This window comes from Emys orbicularis, chromosome 1, assembly GCF_028017835.1.
Source record: "Emys orbicularis isolate rEmyOrb1 chromosome 1, rEmyOrb1.hap1, whole genome shotgun sequence".
Classification (NCBI taxonomy): Eukaryota; Metazoa; Chordata; order Testudines; family Emydidae; genus Emys; species Emys orbicularis.
The window spans coordinates 253,615,894-253,639,724 of record NC_088683.1 but is presented as its reverse complement, the minus strand read 5'-3'; the positions used below and the strand labels follow the sequence as shown (position 1 = coordinate 253,639,724).

General features: G+C 42.3%; 1 protein-coding gene across 1 annotated transcript in view; it reads right to left on the bottom strand.

The window, feature by feature from the left end:
* LOC135891477 (vertebrate ancient opsin-like) overlaps window positions 1-23,831 on the bottom strand; it is a 132,774-nt gene that overhangs the window by 22,095 nt on the left and 86,848 nt on the right. The window contains exon 3 of the mRNA XM_065419039.1: window positions 10,787-11,020. Within this exon, the coding sequence (XP_065275111.1) occupies window positions 10,787-11,020 (234 nt within the window). The remainder of the gene's footprint in view (window positions 1-10,786; window positions 11,021-23,831) is intronic.

Genomic DNA, 23,831 nt, shown 5'->3' with positions numbered 1-23,831 from the left:
ACAAGCTACCCATCAGATTTCAATAGAGAAACTAAACCCAGTACATTACTTCAAAGTCCAGCACATGCAATCTGAGAGAAAGTAATTTGTAGAACAAAAACCTCCCAAACACTGAACTGAACAATACTAAAGAGGCCATTGCATCTAGTTCCTAGTCCTACCTTTAAGTCAGAATCATTTAGAACAGTGAAATCTGATTGATGGATACCGACTGACAGTGCCAGAGGCAAATCTACCAGCAACTACTGCAACATTTGACTTAAAAATAAAAAATAAAGGGTCTATTACTGCCATAACACGCAACGAGCATTTTCAGATTATTTTATTAGTCCCCATTTCTTGGAGAGTTCAAAGCATAGTGGAGATATTTTGATGGTTTTTAAATATATCTTGGATATTTTTTTGAAGTCAGGATTACATCCTGCCGACCTACATTTCCCTGGTAGTTTCAATTCTTCTGATTCAAAGTCCACTAAAGTCAATGGAAAGACTCCCACTGAAGTCAGTGGGCTTTGACTGAGCCCGTGCTGTCCTGGGCCCAGTGCAGTTACTACAGCAATGGAAGGACGCTGGAGGCTATGCAGGGCTGGTGCAAGGAAGTTTCGTGCCCTAGGCAAAACTTCCACCTTGCGCGCCCCCCCCGCCCCCCAGCCCTGCAGCAGCTCCCCGCCCCCCCCTCCGCCCTGAGGTGCCCCCCCGCGGCAGCTCCCCCCACCCTCTGCCATGAGGCACCCCCTCCACAGTAGCTCCCCCCCCTGGGGAGCCGTGCGGCAGCTCCCCACCCCAGCTCACCTCTGCTCCGCCTCCTCCCCGAGCACGCCGCCCCCGCTCTAATTCTCCTCCCCTCCCAGGCTTGCGGCGCCAAACAGCTGATTGGCACCGCAAGCCTGGGAGGCGGGAGAAGTGGAGCGGCCGCTGCGCTGGGAGAGGGAGTCTGAGCTGCACATGTCAGCATGCCACCGGCAGCCCAGCCCAGGAACACTGTAAAAAAAAATTGGGGGCACCACTTTTTGGTGCCCCCAAATCTTGGCGCCCTAGGCAACCGCCTAGTTTGCCTTAATGGTAGCATGGCCCTGAGGCTATGACATCTGTAGTGTAGACAATTTCTTAAAGGAGTGAAACCTATAGAATCATAGATTATTAGGGTTGGAAGGGACCTCAGGAGATCATCTAGTCCAACCCCCTGCTCAAAGCAGGATCAATTCCCCAACTAAATCCCCAAATGGCCCCCTCAAGGATTGAACTCACAACCCTGGGTTTAGCAGGCCAATGCTCAAACCACTGAGCTATCCCTCCCCCCTTATATCAAGAACTTATTTTAAATAAGCAATTATGACTCTGGATAAACACAAAGGAAGTCTCTCTCTTTCTGGTTCAGGGGATCAGAATTTAATTTAGAGTAACCTGTCTTACTTTATTCAACTACATTGGCCTACCATTTTCTTGCATTACTTGCTCCATAGTATATGTGAACTCAGCACTTCTTGACCGGTTTTCTTCTAAAAATTTTAGTCCCATTAGCTTTCTGAATTGGTGGCAATGTATGAATATGTTTGACAGTATATCTGAATCAGTACACATTTCTATATTTCAGCTCATTCTGAAATGTATTACAAGTCAGTGCAGATGGGTGCACAAACACCCATTTATGCCTGGCTGAGCTTTTGAAAATGTTGGCTTCTCCCAAGGATGCAGTTTGTGGAAGAACCAGGAACAGAACACATATCTCATATCCTGGAGTACCTTAGAGCACAAGACCATCCTAGATGGTGCCCCTAGAGTTGGTGCAGGAATGGAAGGGAACCTCAAGCTATATGGACAGTGGTGAGAGAGCTATAGCACCGTGCAATTTTTGTGCTATGATAGTGCACTATCTTTGATTTAAGTTCTCTTTGTTAATACCCACAGATCAGCAGAAAGTGCACCGCAAAATAAACAGAATTCTGCTGTAACCCAAAGAGAAGGGACTGAATGCTTAAAAGGCCTTAAAATCTCTTTGCTTTTGAAGTGTCTGTATAGCCTAAGTTGGGCAATTTATCTCATAACAAATCAAGTTTGCTCAAAGTTGAGAGCTTTAACGAAACTGTAAGACAAAAAAAGAAATGTTGCTAGTGCTGTTTCTTTCCTGTATCTTCTGCTACACTAAACAGCCTTCTGTTCAAGCCATCTCATTTTTAACCCATGCTGTGCCGCCTAAAAGATATTGCCTGAAATCCAATGTGACCTCTGTCCTGGGCATGGTACTTCAGGCATGATCTTTGCACTCTGGCAAATTCAGGAGAAATGTTGTGAGCAGAATCAAGTCCTATATATAGTTTATGTCCACCTTACTAAGGCCTTTGGCTCTGTAAATCACAAAGGCCTGTGGACAGTCCTCCACAAGTTCAGTTGCCCCGATAAGTTTGTCAACATTATTAAATCTCTTAATGCAGAAATGCAGGTTCATGCCTTTAACCAAGGGTGCTTCTCAGCTACTTTTGTTGTTACCAATGGAGTCAAACAAGGCTTTGTTCTTGCTCTGAGATTATTTAGCATCATGTCTGCAGCTGTTCTAATAGATGCATTCAGAGACATTGACTGTGATATTTATATGCAGTACCATATGACTGGAGGTGTCTTGAATCTGTATCACCTGTGTGCAAAAACAAAAGTTATTAATACAATCGTTTGTGACTGACTGTTCGCTGATGATTGTGCTTTATTGGCCTATAACCTCAGGGACATTCATTTGCTCTGATTGCTTTCCGCATGCAGCAAAACATTTTGGCTTAACAATCAGCCTGAAGAAGATAGAAGTCATAGGTCCAGCCTTGACCGGGAAGTACTGCAACTACTTCAGTTGTGTCCATTGACGACGTCTCAAGGTCATTGACAAATTTTGCTACCTAGGCAGTGTCATTTCATGAGATACAACAACTGATGATATTACAAAGCTCATTGGTGTAGCCAGCAATGCCCTCAGAAAACTTCAGTGTCGTCCCTGGCATGAACACAGTGTCAGAGTGCAAACAAAAACTGGCATTTTCCGCAATGTCATCATCACCACACTCCTCTACAGCTGCGATACGTGGAATACTTATCGATGCCACTCAAAATGCTTGGACCAATTCCACCTATAATGTCTATGGCAGATAATGGGAATTAAATGGCAAGATTTGGTTCCAAACTCCAAGCTCCTTGACTATGCAACGTGACAGGCATTGAAGGTTTTATAGTGAGCATGCAGCTGAATTGGTGCAGTTGTGTGGTCCATATGTCTGACAGTAGAATACTGAAGACCATCTTCTACGGACAATTGCAAACGGGAGCTTGTTTCAGGTGCAGACCAAGAAAATGTAACAGGGACACTCTCAAGGCCAACTTCCAATCTTGTAATGTTGACCTCAATATCTGTGAGCTCTTAGCCCATGACAAGATCCAATGGCAGCAGCTCTGCCACCTTGGACTGAAAGACTCCAAGAGCTCGCAGATTGCGGCAATCAAGGAGATTGTGGACAGGACTGCAGGTCTGAAATTGGTCTTTGGTCTCATCTCAGTATCCACAATAAGTAACTGTAGCTCATCCATCAAACTCAACAGGAGACTCCATCACTGCTGTCTTGAATGGTAGGTGACAGTCAACCAGGAAGGAGAGGGAGCATTAAGCACCATGGTAGAGAGGGGTGAGGGATGGATCTGGCAAGTTTTAACTGGGAGTTGTGTATCTGCATATTTTTGAGAAATAAATGGGATGGAATTTTTAAATTCTATGGCACAGTCAAAATCTCGAGCAATGGGGTTTGGGGGGATTAAAAGACATGGAGGCAGAGAAAGGGTAGACCAACACGGCAGTGCTCTGACAGTACTGAGAACAAAGTTGTTTAAATCCTCCAGGATAGTTGTATTGTAATATAGCACAAAATACTTATTGGAAGAGGTCACTTTCCCATGTTGAGTCTCCATCCATGATTTGGGGGACTCCTGGGCTTCCAGCATTGGGTCTACCTTGTGGGTTCAGCAGAGTGACAAAATCCTGGATTTCAGGATCATTCTCCTCTGTCTCAGTGTCCTACTCGACAACCACAGGGGTGTCCTGGATGGTGTCCACAATGTGCCGTGGTTCAGTGACAGCATCTCTGCTAAAAATATGGTCCAGCTCCTCTTGGTAGCTGCAGACTTGCAAGCTCTCCCAAAACCTTATTGTTGTCTCTAACATTCTAACAATGCCTCTTGTTGTGGCATTGGCTTGGGTACTAGGATTGCCTCCTCTCCTCAGCAAAGGCCCACATACAAGCACAAGCCTGGCTGCTGAATAATTTTTTTTTTTTTTTTAAATTCCAGATATGTGAACTCACCATGAGTTGGACTTGCAAAGGGCCAAACCTGGCTTCATGCTTTCCCGCATTTAAATGGGGAGGTGACATCCAGTTAAGATGACTGTGGAGCAGTAGAAGGCACACAGGTGAAAAGAGAAGCCAACACAGGTAGCCAACAATGCAGTGTAGGATACCAATGGGAGGCCTGCTATATAGACGTGGAACAGTTGTTTGAGGATAGGAGTGCATCTGCACCTACTTGGTTTCAGGTAAACTCCTTCCACATCTCAGTAAATCCACTTCCAAAGCGGGTTTATCAATGCAGGTTAAAATGCCAGATGATTCACAACAACAAATGTTGCAAGGCACATTATCATGAAATAATTCAAATGAATCTGCAACCACTTTCAAGTGTACACAAGCCCACAGTCTCCCTGCAGCTTGTCCCTAAACACACCCCACTGGGCAACCTTTATTCACACCACTGAACTAATTATTTATGTGAGCAGTCCCATTGCAGGCAATGGGAGTCTTTGCATGACTAGGTGCTCACCTAAGGCTTGCACAAATTTAGACCCATGTCTTATCTAGAGGCAATTTCTAATGCATTATGGGCCTGCTCCAATGTCCACAGAAGTCAATGGGAATCTTTGCAGTTTGATGAGTTCACTTATATTTTCCCAAGATACTATCCCTCCTCTGTTGTGTGAGAAGTTTTGAATGGTCACAGTATTAAACTTTTTCAAGTGATGTGCCTAGTCTTTTAAGCATCACTTCTCTCTCCAAATCTTTTGAGAAAATTACAGTCAGCTTCTATTTTTATAAGTGTAATTATTTTAATACAAAAAGACAGACTGAGTGGAAATCAAACCACTAACCAGGTGGTGCATGCTCTCCTCAATTATGCTCAGAAGGACTTTTTCAACATCAGGAAGAGTTCATTGATAATCACGGTATGATTTTCACAATGCAGTATTAGCCATGCAAGCCTTAGTGGATGTTGTTTCAGGAGCAGAACTTGAAACAGTAAATATTTAGGAAGAGCTCTTGTTCTGTGTAATTAGGCATAGTTTCATTGCCTTCAATGGAGTTTATGGTACTTAACATCATCAGAGGATGCAGTTTGTAATCTTTACACTGGCATCCATGCAAGAAGTTCTACAGAGCTTTAAACAATTTACTAACATGAAGTATTTGGCACTTCCAGAACTCTGCAGATATTAATATTGAAAGGAAAACCCCAGATTGGAGCCCTGAAAACATGAGAAATGCACTGACAACATCTCTTCCTTAGCTACCAAAACTGCAGACAGAATTAGAACAAATGCAGAGTAATTGAGTTGTTATGACGATCCATGACCCAGCTGATCACAGTGTTCCTGTTCTGAAAAAAGGTGAAAAATATGGATTTGTATTGACCTTCTACTTTTGTGTTGAACTTACACACTTATGTTCCACAGTTCTGAGAGAAAAAAATCACCCTATTTTACTTCTGACTCAACTTTCTAAATGGTATGAGAGCAGAGGATTTAGGGGGTTCAAGGTTTAGGCACCCTGACATTCACAAAAACCCTGTTCAGCTGTGTCCTAACCCTGTAGGGGCCTAAATTCTCTAAGCACCTATGTTTCCATTAGTAAAGTCCCCCTAGGCACTTACATTTCTGTTGGTAGGCATGTGCACAGTGCCTAAATCCTGATGCTGCACTGAGCTACTTGGTGTCTAGCTCACACCGAAGCCCCAGCAGGATTCACAAACTAAATGTTCTCCTGCCCTCACCAGTGGGGCCTGATCTGGTCTCCCACATATTCAGTGTTCAAACCACTGGGCAGTTGGGTATAAAGGTGGTGGCACCACTGCTACCTCCTCTATTTTTTCACAAGAAAGAAGCGAGCTGGCTTAGGTACCTAGCTGCAGGAGAGAGTTCATGGTTGTGCACCTTGAGTGGAGGATGGCATCTTCTTTCGGCCTAGAGATTAGGCAGGGGCTAAGCCAGCCACCTCTCTTCTGCGTTTCCTATTGGCTAGCCTAGGTTGCTTCTGGCTCAGTGTGATGGATTCTATTCATCTCTTTTTAGGCACCTAATTCTCCCTATTATGCATTGTATAGGGAGCCTGGCTAATAAACAAGGTTGTAAATTCCACTAGGTGGCAGGGCACCTAAAAGTTAGGCACCGCAATGCCCAAGTTCCCCTAGTGAATCCCATTATTAATTATTATTTTGGTTTCATTACACTGAAACCTGACCCAAGTCCCTTCTTAGAACACACTCTTGCCATGAAGCTTACAAAAACTGAGAATGAGGAAAGTAACTATTAAAAACCCCCAAACCAAACAACAGCAAGAAACTGCAACACAAAGAGTACCCACCATTTTAAGCACTAGCCTTGATAGCTGTGCCAGCTTTGTCCTTCCTCTTTGCTTTGCTAAACTCTGGCTATCATGTTAAGGTAGACGGTAAGAACAAGTGGAGTAAGCTGTCTAAGGGCAAAGATAAATGTAATACTCCAATATCCTATATCGTCAGAGACTAAGCAAGGACATTTCAGAAGGAATCAAAGGTTTTCCTATGAGCTTATGACACTGTGAAAGACGGGGTTCTTATTACAGTAACTCCTCGCTTAACGTTGTAGTTATGTTCCCGAAAAATGCGACTTTAAGCGAAACGATGTTAAGCGAATCCAATATCCCCCATAAGAATTAATGTAAATGGGGGAGGGGAGGGTTAGGTTCCAGGGAATGTTTTTTCACCAGACAAAAGACTATATATATATATATATATATATATATATATATATATATATATATATATATATATATATATATATATATACACACACACAGTGTAAGTTTTCAACAAACAATTTAATACTGTACACAGCAATGATGATTGTGAAGCTTGGTTGAGGGTGGTGGAGTCAGAGGGTGGGATATTTCCCTGGGAATGCCTTGCTGCTAAATGATGAACTAGCACTCGGCTGAGCCCTCAAGGGTTAACACGTTGTTGTTAATGTAGCCTCACACTCTACAAGGCAGTACAAATGGAGGGAGGGGAGACAGCATGGCAGACAGAGACAGAGACTCTCACCTGTGTGTGAGAGAGATGTGCATTGCCCCTTTAAGTACGCTGACCCCACTCTACGTACATTGCCTTTTTAAGTAGATCAGCAAGTTGAGACAGCCCCTACTGCCAGCAAGCTCCCTCCATCCTGAGCCCTGTCCTGTCTCCCCCCTGCTCTATGGAGATGAGGTAAGCAGGGGGCAGGAGCAGAGGGAGGGGGACACCCTGACATTAGCCCCCCTTTCCTTCCCTTGTACAGCAAGCAGGAGGCTCCCGGGAGCAGCTCCCAGGCAGAGGGCAGGAGCAGCACATGGCAGTGAGGGGAGGGCCAGCTGAACTGCCCGGCAATTGATAGCCTGCTCGGAGGCTGCTGCACAGGGAACTTAGGGGAGCGGGGAGCGGATGGTCCACCCTGGTTCCAGGCCCCCACCAGCTAGCTCTAATGGGCTGCTCTTTCTGCAAGCAGTGGACAAAGCAGGCGGCTGCCAAACAACGTTATAAGGGAGCATTGCACAACTTTAAACAAAGCATGTTCTCTAATTGATCAGCAATGTAACAATGAAACAACATAAACTGGGACGACTTAAAGTGAGGAGTTATTGCACATGCTTGGAGCAGTGTGGTCTTTCAGCTGCTCTTCTGACAAGACCTCAATCCTGTGTATCTCTCTGGGTGTCAATTTATACACTACATATAATTATTCTTATGATATTGTTCCTGTGAAATGTTGAGATACCCAAGACACTGTGCTATGCTTATATATTTCTGTATCTATATCGTTCCTCAGGCTTCCATAATTTTATCACTGATGATATGTTATTTGTGTGCAGATGATATCAAAACATATCCCCTTTGTCAAATCTTCCTGCAGCAATCTCAGTACTCACTGATTGAAACTAAAGACCTAATCATTCAGAACCCTTTCAGAATAAATACAGATAAGACACGGGCTGCTTCTAAGGAGTACTCATGAGCTTTTTGAGGCGAACGGGGGAAGAGAAGGAAGTTGCTGTTTTGCTTCCATCTTAGCACCTTCCAGTAGGAGTAATTTGTCCTCCTCAACAATGGCTCAAAGAGGACTTCAGAGGTAAAATCCTGGTCTTATTGAAATCAATGGGAGTTTTGTCATTGACTTCAATTGGGCCCCAGTATCGGCCTGGAATCTTAACACAACCTCAACCCTTGATGCAAGAAGCATATTAGTTCCAGTCAAACTTCCTTTTCCTGTTTGGAAACATGGGCCTACATGAACCACAGTGAAGCAGCTAAGTGCTCTGAGGTAGTTTGATAGGAAAGGCAATGTTAGTATATCTTTGTTTATTACAATCTCATTTTTCCATATCTAAGCTGAACATAATGTTGCCGGTCATAATTATTAATAGTGGATTCCAGTGGATATATAATAAAGAATCCAGAGCCACTATTTGCTTTGTTATAGTATAAATAAAAATGTTGATAATATATTGAACTGGGGGTGAAATTCTATAGTAATGTTAACAGTTATAGTATCAAAAAAGACATCTTTATAAATCACAATGAACTTTTAGAATTCATAATTTCAATGTATGTTTAGAATTTACAACAATGGATTCACAATTTTCAACATCAAGAACATCCACAGATTTTCTCTAGTGCAAATTTAGCATCTAAGGATGTGATAGAAAGCACCTGCTGGAGGATCTCATTCATCCCTTGGGTTTCTACAGTCCTGTTCCCTTGGGTTTCTACAGTCCTGTTCTCTACACAAAAAATATGTGGGTCTTTTATCCAGGCTATTTTTGAACATCTCTACAGTTGGTGACTCAACAAGCTCCCTCAGCATATCGCATGCTAGATGTTATTTTTAATGTCTTTCTTTTAATTAACAGTTCTGTTTTCCAAAATAACTAGCACTAACTATTTAAGTTCTACACCAACTCATTAATTTCAACAGAGAGTCCTGTGGCACCTTTAAGACTAACAGATGTATTGGAGCATAGGCTTTCATGGGTGAATACCCTCTTCGTCAGATGCATGTGGGTATTCACCCACGCAAGCTTATGCTCCAATACATCTGTTAGTCTTAAAGGTGCCATAGGACTCTCTGTTGCTTTTTACAGATCCAGACTAACACGGCTACCCCTCTGATATTTGTCATTAATTTCAAACATTTGGGGCAAGATCTTCAGCTGGTGAAAATCTGTGAATGCACTTCAATGGAACTGTGCCGATTTATACCAGCGGAGCACTTGGCCCGTTAAGAGCCAAACTCTATCCTGATACATTAGCATCCAGCTATCTCTGCATTTGAAGGGGAAGAATGTAGCATTTGGCTCTCAAACTTGCAATTGTAATGGCAATTTGTTTTCAAGGGTCATTGTCAAGGCTGATAAATAATAAATATTTCTTCAGCCTTCTTTTCTTGTATATCTTTATCCAGGTCATGCATTTTTAAAAACCCTTCCCCCCGCAAAAAAAAAACCCAAATGGTTCAAGTGCTTTTTTTGGTAAATATATGCCAACATACCCCACTTACACAGGGAACTCTGCAACTTACAAATTAACATGCAGTATGTGTGAAAAAGAGATCAAGCAATTTCAGTAAGCAAATACATTTCCAGGGTGGTATTACATTGGTCTCAAACTTTTCTATACTGGGATCCTGTTGACGTTGCTTCTCATTTAGCTAGAACACCCCTTTTACTTAGCAATATAGGAAGGGTAGGGTGGTGATGACCGCAGACTGAGAACCCCAGGTGTATTGTGAACAGAGTACAGTATCCCTAAGGACAATGTATGTCTCAACACAGTGTCTACCCTATGTCTTCCAACTGAAGAACTGATCTCTCAGACTGTGATGCAATTCCTCTTACATTCTTACTCAGTCCTGTCTAGTTTCTGTAGGGATTTCAACCAATCATACCCAATTAAAAAAGACACTTTAGACATCATGTGTATCATGCACATATTTTCCCACAAGGCAGTAAATTGGCACCACCACATTGATGCAGCTGTTTGAGTAAAAGGGCTAGTGGAGTACTTCATTTACTAAAGCACCCAAAACCTCTTGACCATTTTATTCTGTTTGTTACTCTGGCTGTGAGGTGCCGAAATAATACTACTTTGCACCTTTAATATAACGACTACTTTACAGAGCTGGATATGGGTTATCCCCATTTGAAGATGGGGAATAAGAGGGTAGCTGTGAGACTCTCACTCTGTCAGATATGCAGAGGATGTTGGGATGGGGAGAGAACAATGATAATCATATAAGATCAACTGGAAGACAATCAGTACAAATATTAGGCACTAAACCCTTTAAATGAGTCCAAACTATTTTAAGCTCTGAGGTCAACAGGGCATGAGGTTTCCTTTTGGTTTTGATCATGTAGTAACAGATGAGCCATTTAAAAAGACCGTGTAGTGAATAGGTAATGACAGCAATGTTCCTTACCTGCTTGTTCATAAGTATGTAGATAATTGGATTGCATACGGTACTGCTCTTTGCCAGGATGGAAGGTATGACATATGCTACTGGAGAAACTGCACCTGGACTACCAAATGTTGCAAGCAGTGCTATAACTCCATAAGGCATCCAGCATATTAGATAACAGATTATTGTAGTAATCACCATGAAGAGAACATGGTATTCCCTTTTACGGGCAGCATTCTTCCGGATTTTTCCAACCTAGTGAAAGGTAAACAATAATATCGAATTATGAAGAAGCTAGAACGGTCGTTTTATCGCTCAAACAGCTTATAAATCTCAGACTACAATTCAAAGTATCACATTCTGACTGACAAAAATAACTATAGAAGCAAACTGAGGGCCTGATCCAAAACTGATTGAAGTCAATGGGAGTCTTGCCATTGACTCCTCCGGACTTTGGATGAAGCGCTGAGTGCATAATGCTATCTGTCAATACAAACCAGAATTCCACTAGAGTTTTAAGAAAAGGCAGAAAGATGACAAAGTCATCACTTATTTTTTCTTGTCTCCTAAAACATCCTCAGGTGTTTTATAAAAGATGTACAATAATTTAACTCCGTTTTTTCTAGTATACAGGACTTGTTTGAAATGGAATAACTTCATGATATTTACATAGGACCATTAAAAGTTTATCTGGTTGAGATATCAAAATGAACAAAACATTATTAGCACATGTCCTGAGAGTTATAACAAACTTTCTCTTACTGGACTGTTTCAACTATATCCATACCCCTGATGGCCTTGATAATATTAGTGAGTGCACAGAAAACACATATCCCCCTTAGGCAGAAACCTCACTAGATACTGAAGAGGAATAGACTGTGTTTTGTGAATATGTTCCCTTTTTTTTTTGTTTCTCCAAGTGCCCCCTACACATGGAATATTCTTCCTGATCATCTATGCCACCGAACCTCCTTGCTCCTCCATTCCCCCTACTTACAGCCCGACTTTCCCCACAATATTTTAAACAATGATCCTCTCATTAATAAAATAAAAAGTGTAATTCTAAAAGACACTCTCTTTAAGGCCTCTAACCATGGCAGAGAGGGATGGAGGGACCTTGGTGAAAATGAGTCAGACCCAAAGGATCTAGAAACAAAAGGGCAGCTTACATTAATAGAAATTGTCAAACACTTCAAACAAAAAACAGATAAGAGTTTGAAGTGAACTGATTTTAGACAGATTCTGTTGTAGACTGCAGAAATGCACGTAATGAAGGCTCTGTTTCAGGGAAAAAACATGTACGTGAAATCATTAGAGCCGAAGGTGGAAACTGTTGACAATTTGAGAGGTATAGTATCTTCCATTGCAATCTGCAGCACTTAAGCCATGCAAATTCTAATGGCATTTGTATGTTCAACCCTCTATATACTAAGTTGAGAGAGAGAGAGAGAGAGAATGTATGTATGTATACACCCCTGACTGCGAGTTATCAACAAATATTATTTACTGTGATTAATGTGAAGTTATATGGAAGTCAGAGTAATATGATGTGATGTCAGTCTTTTTGGTGTAGTGTCTGTCTGGTACCACAGTAGCAAAACAAATACATTTTACTCTAGCGTGTGTACATAAAGCAAACACACTACTGCACTACACAGAAGGATTTTGCCAAATTTCCCAGGGCTTTCTAATACCAATTCTCTCTGTAAGTAGCAATAAAGAAACCTGGCTTTTCTGAAAATGTAGGGGGGAAAACATTTAGTAGGAACAAAGCTGCTTATATATCCATTTTATCCTATGAGACATATTAATAGATGAAAGGTCCAATCATGCATTGCTTGTTCATATAAAACTCCCACTGGCTGTAATGGAAATTTTGTCTGATTACAGAGTGCAGGTCCAGCTCCTCTGGGAGCTGGAATAATATTAGAGACTTAATATTAATAGAGGCAGGCAAAGTCCACAGCTCAGCCATGTTAATCAGAGTTAAAGGTTACCAGTGAAGCTAGGGGCCTCAGTCAGCACATTTGTGCTCCCTATTTTAGATAATGGCCCTGCCCTAAAGAGTTTACGAAGAAGGGAGGCCACGTAAAAGCAAAGTGCTCGTGCTGTGATGTTTGGCACACAGCTAGCTAGTTCCATGGGTTTTATGGGTTTATTTTTACCGGTGTTGCCAACTCTTGTGATTTTATTGTGAGTCTCACAATATTTGATGTTTTAGTTAAAGCCCCAGCTCCTGGAAACAAGGGATTATGTGAGCATCTCAACAGTCATTTAAAAAAGGAAATTTCTAGCCCTCATGGTTGCAGAGAAAAGCTTGAAAATGTGACCCAAGTGCACCCTAAAGGCTCAAAAGCCAGAAGGCAAATAAAAAAATTGCCAAATGTATATTTTTAAAATCTCATGATTTTTAAGGGGCCTGACCCATGATATTTTTATGTTTGGAGTTGGCAATACTGTTATGTGTTTATGTGATCATGCAAGTTAGGTAAACTCTCTCCTGATTCCTGATTTTTTTATATCATGCTCTTCCCTACCCTCCTTCCTAATAATAATCCCTAGCTCTTATATAGCACTTTTCATCCGTCGATCTCAAAGCAGTTTACAAAGGAGGTCAGCAGCATTAGCCCCATTTTACATATGGAGAAACTGAGGCTCAGAGGGGGATGTGACTTGCCCAAGGTCATCCAGCAGGTTAGTGGCAGAGCTGGGAATTAAACCCAGGTCTACTGCGTCCCACTCCAGTGCTCTATTGGCTAGTCCTGTCCATATGCCCCATTCCTTGTCAATCAATCTTCTTTCTCGTCCTGCTTCAGCTCCCTGTCCCCATCACAAACCTTGACCTCACATTTACATTCTAGAGCAGGGGTAGGCAACCTATGGCACGCGTGCCAAAGGCGGCACGCGAGCTGATTTTCAGTGGCACTCACACTGCCTGGGTCCTGGCCACCGGTCCTGGGGGCTCTGCATTTTAATTTAATTTTAAATGACGCTTCTTAAACATGTTAAAAACCTTATTTACTTTACATACAACAATAGTTTAGTTATATATTATAGATTTATAAAAAGAGACCTTCTAAAAACGTTCAAAGTATTACTGGCACGCGAAACCTTAAATTAGAGTGAATAAATGAAGACTCGGCACAACACTTCTGAAAGGTTGCCGACCCCTAGTCTAGAGTCAGTACTATTTCATTAAAATCAACCAATCAGTCACACACAACCAGTTAATCCTCACTTTAGAATTTGAAAGCTCCCAGACCTAGGGTTGGGACTTAGGGTACTGGCCTCACCTACTGTACCTCCTTGCCATTTCTCAAAGCAGCTCAAGTCCAGCCACTGCTGCTTTTAGTGGTGGTGGACGGAGAGGGCAGGGATTTTGAGTCGGTCTACTGCATTCTGGGATGTCTTGAGCAAACCAAGACGTGCCAGAGGATATCAGGAAGTGCTGGAATGTTTAAAAGGGTAGCTAAAATGTAATTATGTTCTGCAGGGGTGTTCAACCTACGGCCCGCAGGCTATGCACAGTCCACCAGAGCATTTCATAAAGCCCACAGCCTGCTTCAACACAATATACTAGCAGGCCATTCATTAGCGTTTTGTCATCATGTTTACATCATTTTAGTTTACACAAATAAACTTTAATAGCTTTAATAGCTTAATAGCTTTGACAGGATAACGCCTTGTAGATGGGGGGAAGCTGAAGATGTAGTATATCTTGACTTTAATAAGACTTTTGATACTGTCTTGCATGACCATCTCATAAACAAAGTAGGGAAATGCAATCTAGATGGAGCTACTATAAGGCGGGTGCGTAACTTGTTGGAAAACTGTTTCTGGAGAGTTATCAGTGGTTCACAGTCAAGCTGGAAGGGCATAACAAGTGGGGTCCTGCAGGGATCAGTTTGGGGTCTGGTTCTGTTCAATATCTTCATCAATTATTTAGATAATGTCATAAAGAGTACACTTATAAAGTTTGCAGATGATAAGCTGGGAGGGGTTGCAAGTGCTTTGGAGGACAGGATTAAAATTCAAAATGGTCTGTACAAACTGGAGAAATGGTCTGAAGTAAATACAATCAGTTGCACACATACAAAATAGGAAATGACTGCCTAAGAAGGAGTACTGCAGAAAGGGATCTGGGGGGCATAGTGGACCACAAGCTAAATATGAGTCAACAGTGTAACGTTGTTGCAAAAAAAGCGAACACCATTCTGGGATGTATTAGCTGGAGTGTTGTAAGCAAGACACGAGAAGTAATTCTTCCGCTCTTCCCAATGCTGATTAGGTCTCAACTGGACTATTGTGTCCAGTTCTGGACACCACATTTCAGGAAAAATGTGGACAAATTGGAGAAAGTCCAGAGAAGGTCAACAAAAATGATTAAAGGTCTAGAAAACATGACCTATGAGGGAAGACTGAAAAAACTGAGTGTGTTTAATCTGGAGAAGAGAAGACTGAGAGGGGCATGATAACAGTTTTTAAGGTAAAAGGTTGTTACAAGGAGGAGGGAGAAAAATTGTTCTTCTTAATCTTTGAGGATAGGACAAGAACCAATGGGCTTAAACTGCAACAAGGGCAGAGTAGGTTGGACATTAAGAAAAACTTCCTGTCAGGGTGGTTAAGGACTGGAATAACTTACCTAGGGAGGTAGTGGAATCTCTATCATTGGAGATTTTTAAAAGCAGGTTAGACAAACACCTGTCAGGGATGGTTTAGATCAGGGGTGGCCAAACTGTGGCTCCAGAGGCACATGCGGCTCTTCAGAAGTTAATATGCGGCTCCTTGTATAGGCACCGACTCCGGGGCTGGAGCTACAGGCGCCAACTTTCCAATGTGCTGGGGGGGCGGGTGCTCACTGCTCAACCCCTGGCTCTGCTACAGGCCCTGCCCCCCTCCCCTGAGCCTGACGTGCTCTCGCTCCTCCTCCCCCCCCTCCCCACAGAACCTCCTGCATGCCATGAAACAGCTGATCAGGAAGTGTGGGGCGGGAGGGGGAGGCGCTGATTGGGAGGGCTGCTGGTGGGCGGGAGGCGCTGGGAGCGGGGGGAGCTGATGAGGGGGCTGCTGACATATTACTGTGGCTCTTTGGCAATGTACACTGGTAAATTCTGTCTCCTTCTCAGGCTCAGGTTGGTCACCCCTGGTTTAGACAATACTTAGTCCTGCCATGAGTGCAGGGGACTGGACTAGATGACCTCTCGAGGTCCCTTCCAGTCCTACAATTCTGTGATTCTAAGTGTGTAAATAGACAATACTGTACAGAGAAACAATCTATCTAAATACATATTAAATAAGCTGAACTTAAAATATAAATCAGTATAGGTGACTTTAAATCTTATTAAAGAATCCATAGAATCTGTTTGGCCCACACAAGGTCGTGCTTAAATGTATGTGGCCCTTCTGTGCAATAAAGTTGGGCACCACTGGTGTGCCATCCCAAGAGTCTAGTTTTTGAGGACATACAATGTATTTTTATGGATTTAACTCAGTTGTCATTGCAGCTTTATAGCTCACCTTTAAAAGGTGTTACCTTTTAAAGTTCACCTTTATAGGTGTCAGAAAGCCTCAAATACAATACACTTCAAGATGATCCAAGGCCTGAAAAGTTATGTTTTTGCCAGGATCAAGAACACTAGGCAATTAAACAAAGAAGTGGTTACATTCCATATTTTAACACCGATACTAAGAAAATCACTAGATCTTATTTGCAATTTGTGAACCACTCCCAGAGAAAGCTTTGTGTCTAGATAGCTAACTACAAAAGAGAGTATTGGACAACCACAACCGAAAGAGTATTCAAAAACTGTTTCCATGTATATGGCAACTGAGTTTATGTAAGCCTAAATTAATTGCAATGAGATTCAAATGTTTTGTTTCTGCTATTTTGGGTGAAATGTATTTTAATTAAATAAAGAAGTAAACTGAAATGACAGTAAAAATATATATTTGAGGTCTGTTTGTGTATAAATGATCTGGAGAAAGGGGTAAAAAGTGAGGTGGCAAAGTTTGCAGATGATACTAAACTGCTCAAGATAGTTAAGACCAAAGCAGACTGTGAATAACTTCAAAAAGATCTCACAAAACTAAGTGATTGGGCAACAAAACGGCAAATGAAATTTAATGTGGATAAATGTAAAGTAATGTACATTGGAAAAAATAACCCCAACTATACATACAATATGATGGGGGCTAATTTAGCTACAACGAATCAGGAAAAAGATCTTGGAGTCATCGTAGATAGTTCTCTGAAGACGTCCACGCAGTGTGCAGCGGCAGTCAAAAAAGCAAACAGGATGTTAGGAATCATTAAAAAGGGGATAGAGAATAAGGTGGAGAATATATTATTGCCCTTATATAAATCGATGGTACGCCCACATCTTGAATACTGCATACAGAAGTGGTCTCCTCATCTCAAAAAAAGATATACTGACACTAGAAAAGGTTCAGAGAAGGGCAACTAAAATGATTAGGGGTTTGGAACGGGTCCCATATGAGGAGAGATTAAAGAGGCTAGGACTTTTCAGCTTGGAAAAGAGGAGATTAAGGGGGGATATGATAGAGATATATAAAATCATGAGTGATGTGGAGAAAGTAGATAAGGAAAAGTTATTTACTTATTCCCATAATACAAGAACTAGGGACCACCAAATGAAATTAATGGGCAGCAGGTTTAAAACAAATAAAAGGAAGTTCTTCTTCACACAGTGCACAGTCAACTTGTGGAACTCCTTGCCTGAGGAGGTTGTGAAGGCTAGGACTATAACAGGGTTTAAAAGAGAACTGGATAAATTCATGGAAATTAAGTCCATGAATGGCTATTAGCCAGGATGGGGAAGGAATGGTGTCCCTAGCCTCTGTTTGTCAGAGGGTGGAGATGGATGGCAGGAGAGAGATCACTTGATCATTGCCTGTTAGGTTCACTCCCTCTGGGGCACCTGGCATTGGCCACTGTCGTTAGACAGGATACTGGGCTAGATGGACCTTTGGTCTGACCCAGTATGGCCATCCTTATGTTCTTATATATAATAGAGAGATTTATCTACACTGGGCTTGAAACCACTAGCTGCATCTGTACAGCTGCCCCAAGCAAATTCCTAGGGTGAAACCCTTACTCCTGCTACAATCCCTGTACTCTGGGTGAAAAGGCTGAAGCAGTGTGAACTGGCTCTCTAAGCCCCAGTTCTGGCCTGGAGATGATTCCCCTGGCACAGCTGCAAGTCTGCCTTCTCAGGGCAAGCCCTGACATAGGGAGCATACCCATTGGGCGTGGAAGGGGTGTGTTCGGGCTTCAGGAGCTGCACTGCAGGGATTCCAGGCAGCGCAGCGGCCCATAGGGCAGCGCTCACAGGCTGCTGTAACTGTAACCCTAGGGCTAAGTCACACCAAGGGCTGAGGAGCAGCCCAGGACTGGGAGGACATGAATCCATAGAATTAAAGCCATCATAGCGCCCCTTCTTCCCCTGGCTGTCAAATGAGGCACAGCAAAGAATCTCACCCCAGTATAGATATGATCTGTAGCACTGTAGTTTATTTGCCCTGGCTTAAGAAGGATGTGCATCTACAAATCACGCTACGTTGGCTACAGTAGGGGTTTGCATCAGTTCAACTATGCACTGAAATCCCAGTGTGGGGAAAGTTTATATTTGTTCTGAAGATTAGAGAGCAAACATGTAGATGGACCTGCCCTGGGCCAAAATGTACATGTCTGCTTTGTTACCACTGATCTTAGAAGACAAGTTATATCGACAGCCACTCCTGGAAAGGACCTAGTGTGGCTGAAAACAGCCATGTAGTGACGACTTGTGCTTGTCATCATAATGACATTTATACTTCCTGGGGTCTCTAGATTTTAGACTACACAGGCTCAGGATGGGTTTCTAAACCAGATGAAATATCAGGATCTTGCAAACTCCTTCTATATTATACATAATGTTCTTTTAACACAATTTGTTTGATAAGGTTGCAAAGTCAAGCACTCAAATGTTAGAAAACAATTAAGGTTTTTTGTGCAACCTTAATTCAGCTCCTTGTACATAAGCCTTATGGCACAATCTTTAATTACATGATCACTCATTATTTATTCCACAGGACCCCTCCCTCATTAAGTACAGCTCCTTGTCAGATATGCTCTCCTGCCTCCCCTGCTTCCTAGTCCCCTTGTCCAGCTGCTCCCTGTCTTCACTATCCTGCAACCCAGCTCCTCATCCAGTCTCAGTGTTCTCTGCCCCCAGTCAATTGGCTCCCAGTCCCCCCTCCAATTTCCCTCACTAACTCTGAGTACCAGTCTCCCCCACGGTTCCCAGTCCCAGTCTCCTTTCCCAACCAGTCCCAGTCTCCCCCTCCAACTCCCAGTCAGAGTTTCTCCCTCTCTTGTCCCAAACTTACTAGACTCCTTGTGCCCATCGACTCCTTTCCCTACCCCCTCACCCATTCCAGCTCTGCATTTGATTTCCCTTTGCATTCCAATCAGGCAGCTTCCTCCTCCATGGGGCCACTGAGAGCATTGGAGACTCGGACTCTCTACTCTCCTTTCCGGTAAAACCTCTCAAATGTTAGTTATGAACTCTTACTTGGACATAACCAAATATTTAACTATACTACCAAAAACCGAGACATAATGCAATAGTCATAATTGAGTGCCAGTCCTGGGTTGACTAGTCAGTTAAAACTTCTGGAAACGAAAAGGAAAAAAACAGAAGGGAGCTAGACTTTTTAATGGGAAAGTCACAGTAGAGGAAAATGAAACCAGGGAAGAATCATTTTTCTTCCTTCCACAATTAGTCAAGTAAACTAAATAGTCTTCTCTTTTAACAATCATTAGATACTTAAATACTTCACACACTTTCTATAAAAGCCCAGGCATCTCCCAAGATAGGCAGTGATTCAAATGTTGGTAGCCAGCAGTTGCTGACCTTGCTTCTGTCTCCACAATCTGGTTACCAGTCTCAAAAAAATTAAATACGGGCTGTTAAAAAGCTATTGGAAAAGACAGGTGATGGAAGAGGTAATCTGTCTCAATGTAGCTATCAAGCCTGGTAACATGGTAACTGGTACTTTATGAATATCAAGATATACAGAATGGCTTCGAGTTTACTGTAGGTAGATTACCATGGGAAACCTGGTAAAAAGGGGGATTTAACTTCAAATGACTGTGTTCAAAACAAATGCTAATACCAAAGATATGTAAGATCCCTCTAGAAATCAGGAATCAAACAAAAACTTCTGCTTTATCAATGGCCTGTTATCCTCCTATGGGATCTGATTCAACACAGCACTTAAGCACATGCTTAGATCCCACTGATTTAAATGGGATTGCTTTGGCTGAATTGGAGTCATAATGCATATGTTAAAATCAGCAGAAAATACAAAATGAGTAAGTCATGGCATCATAAAAAGGGTGCTTAACAATGATATTAAAATAAATAAGAGTAATGATTACAAGGTCAAGTCGAGATCAAGGATATTTTATTAACCTAACTCTGGCATTATTGGAATCTTGGGTATTGAATCTGGAATAGTTATTGAGCCTAATATTAATGTTTCAGCCTAAAATGCAAATACAATGATAGACCCAAATTAAGGGCCATGTACAGCCCTTGACCCATAGATTTTATTCCCATTAATATCAATTAAGCTCTCTTGTGGACTTAGGGAAGTCTATGTTCCTCTACCATTAATCATTTTAGCTGAGAGGATTCTCTTACCATAGTAGCTAAATATTTCTTAATAGTATTCTGACTTGGTAAACACATTCTCATGCATTAAGTCAACCAGTTATTGTTCCATCATATACTGCTGGTAGGATTTATTTCCCAGGACCAGATTTGCACACAGCATAGAAGTCCTAAAATAGTTAAATTCATGTGTTTTTTCTCGCATGTCTTTGACAAAATCCAGCGAGTACAGATATTTTGGTTTCCATAATAGAGCCTGGTTTTAGAAAGGGAAACTTATTGCCCTCTTTTGTTGCCTCAGATTTATGCCTCATCCACTTCTTGGTCCAGCAAACTAATGCTAATAGGTACATATCACACTGAATGCAAACCTATCTATGGGTTTGCACTGAAATTCATTCAGTTTGTTGGAAAACAATTTAAGCTCTTTCATTTTCAGGATCAGTGAAACTATACGATACTGATCTCTCAGAGAGCTTAATCTTCACCTGTGCACTAAACCACCTTTCTACTCACTGATCCTGGCTGTCCAGGAATAAAATCACCCCTGGAATGACATTCACATACTTCATAGCTTTAGACTTTTAGAACTTCCCTGCACCCAGCAGCCACAGCTAACCTCCCCACCCACCAGAACCAACTCATAAGGTGGTTGGGGTTTCAGTGGAGCAAAGCACATAGCTACCTTCCCTAGAGGGGAGTCATGACCATTGTGGCCTGTGCATTCTGGCACTTCATCCCTGACCTTCCCTCATGCCTCCACTGGGACTCGTCGGAACCATCCCCAGGAAATAATTCAATCTATGAGTCCATTCAGTCCTGAGTGTGAGGTGTGACAGCAACAAATTAGAAGCAGGTGGTAAGAGCTTTTGATTGTTACCAATCTGGGTCAGACTAGAGTTGATGATCTCAAAGTGAAAGACCTAGTATCTTATTAAGAATTTCCCAAACCATCCAGTCCACAGAAAATACGGAAACTTAAGAAGAAGGGACTGGGTGTGTTCCCACCCAAAATTTTATAGAAAATTGTTTCTACTGATCACTGCTGGTAGAAAAATAATTTGAATGTAAATAACCTTGGACGTAACATTTGAGAATTAATATGCCTGCAGGTTTTTCTGACAAACTGTTGTATTCTGACTATCAAACACACCTCACAGCCTTTTCAGTCTCCATTTTCCACATCTTATTTTCTTCACATATATGATTTTTTCAGACAGATGAATGATGTGGAAGTGCTGCTGTAAATGTCAGCTAATGCTCTCTTGCCCTGGTTTGCACCAAACATACTCCACTACCACTAAAGGATATAAAAATAACATTTCAGAGATGTGAATATTGCCATAAACAATACATCTGGTTATGAAATTAGACAAAAATGCTGTAGGGACTTCATCTTTAGCATGATCCTTCTTGACCTTAGAAAGAGGTTTTTTCCCTTATTACCCCCCAGACTTTCACATTGTCTGACTTTCTCTTTTTCCATCTACTTGACGCTGTTTCCTTTAGCTTCTTCAGTTCATCAGTCCCCTGGAGAAAGAATATTTTCAATGGGCCAGATTATGATTGGCCTGGCCCACACATGAAGCACATGAGCTTCTCCCAGCCTTGTCACCCCATGAAAGGACCAAATCCCCAAGGAGCCCGTTGAGTGGGGCAGAGGTCCTTGATTTGTAACTGTGTGTCTGAAGGGTTGTTCTCCAGAAGGCAGTACTTTAGACTGCCGGAACACATCAGGGAGCTGCAGACAACAGGCTTTGGTTACTGTGTTTTGCTATAATTAAGTAACAATAATTAAATTGTAGTATTGCCAAACCCAAGTGTTCAAACTCTCTGAGCCAGGCCTCCCCAAAATCATGAAATTTTAACAATGATATTACAATTTGCCTCCTGGTGTTGAAGCCTTTAGGTTTCATCTTTTTTACTTTTCTCTGCAACAACGAAAGGTAGAAATGTATGGGTTGGTTGGTTTTTTTTTTTTTTAAATGAAAGCTGAGATGCTCAGGTTATCGCATGATTCCAGTAGCTGGAGCTTTAACAAAAACACCAAGTATTAGACCTGTGATAAAACTGAGAGTTGGCATGGGTGTAATTAAATATAATCTCTGTGCCTTAATGCAGAGTAAACTACACCTGTGAGCAGGGACTGCTTGCCATCTCTTACCTCTCTAGAGAAAATTACCTAAAAGGCATAAGTGGGATGGAGGTGGGACTAGTTCCTCCCCCATAATACTAGCCTGCAGAGCAGAGCCAACATCCCAATGCCAACAAGTTGCACCATTCCAATGGATGGCACTGAATGCACACTCCTGAGGCACACCAGGAACTCTGGGAGAGATTGTGTCTCCTGAAGCAGTTTCTCCAGGTGCTCTCTCAGCTGTGCACCATTCTTTGCATGCAGCACTGTGTATCTTGCACAAACTATATCTAATAGTTGGATTTTATTTTTTAAATAAAAAATGAAAAGCAGAGTAATTTGTAAAAAGAAAAAGAGATATCTGCTATCCTTCCTGCACCTGGAATTGGCAGCAAGAAGGCCCGAGTTCAAAATCTAGGGGTTCATCTTAAAAATACAACACAGAACCATCTCAAACATCCATCCAGTAATCTAGGAAAACTTACCACCACCCCTGGGTGCCTCAAAGAGGCAATACAAGCTCTGAGTCTGTGTTCAACAAAAGAGAACTTTTATTAAAAGTTGAAAGGGAACCAAACATTAATTTGGGAAACTACCACAACCACACCCACAGAAAAGCATGTGTCCATGAGCAAACCAGACCCCACAGTACACAGGGACAGCGTCCCTTGCCTCAGTTTCCCAGTCCAATGAATGAATGTGCCTTTAGCACATCACTCCCCTCTCCCTCCACTGCACCCCATTCTCAGTTGGTTGTCCTTGATCCAGAATTCAGAGGTTCACCTCCTACCCCTTGGCAGGGGAGCACTGAGCAATGCCTCAGCTGCTGCCTCTGCCACTGGCTCACAGAGAGAACAGAAAGGGGACGTGGGTGCAGCTAACTCTGTAACTGACTTATTGGTGGCAGCGTGTGGGGGCTCATGACAGTGGCAAATTTCCAGTAAGTGGCAACAGCAATAAAAACAAGTATTGCAGAAGGAACAAGCAAGAGAAAATTGTGTGATCTTTTTGGGGAGAGAGTGGGAAAAGGCAGACAAGGAACATGACCTATGAACAGCTCAGGAATGAGGAGCTAGTGGAGTTGTTCTGGGGAACCAGACTAAGACACAGGGCCCTGCTAGGGGCCTGAAGAAGTTAGGTTTGTCTACTCTACCATCAGAGAATGGCAAGACTTTAGGTAAGACATGAGTATAGACTGTGACGCTGGTAAACCGAGTGCCAGCTCTGGCCAAGGCCGTAGGCACTAGCTAAG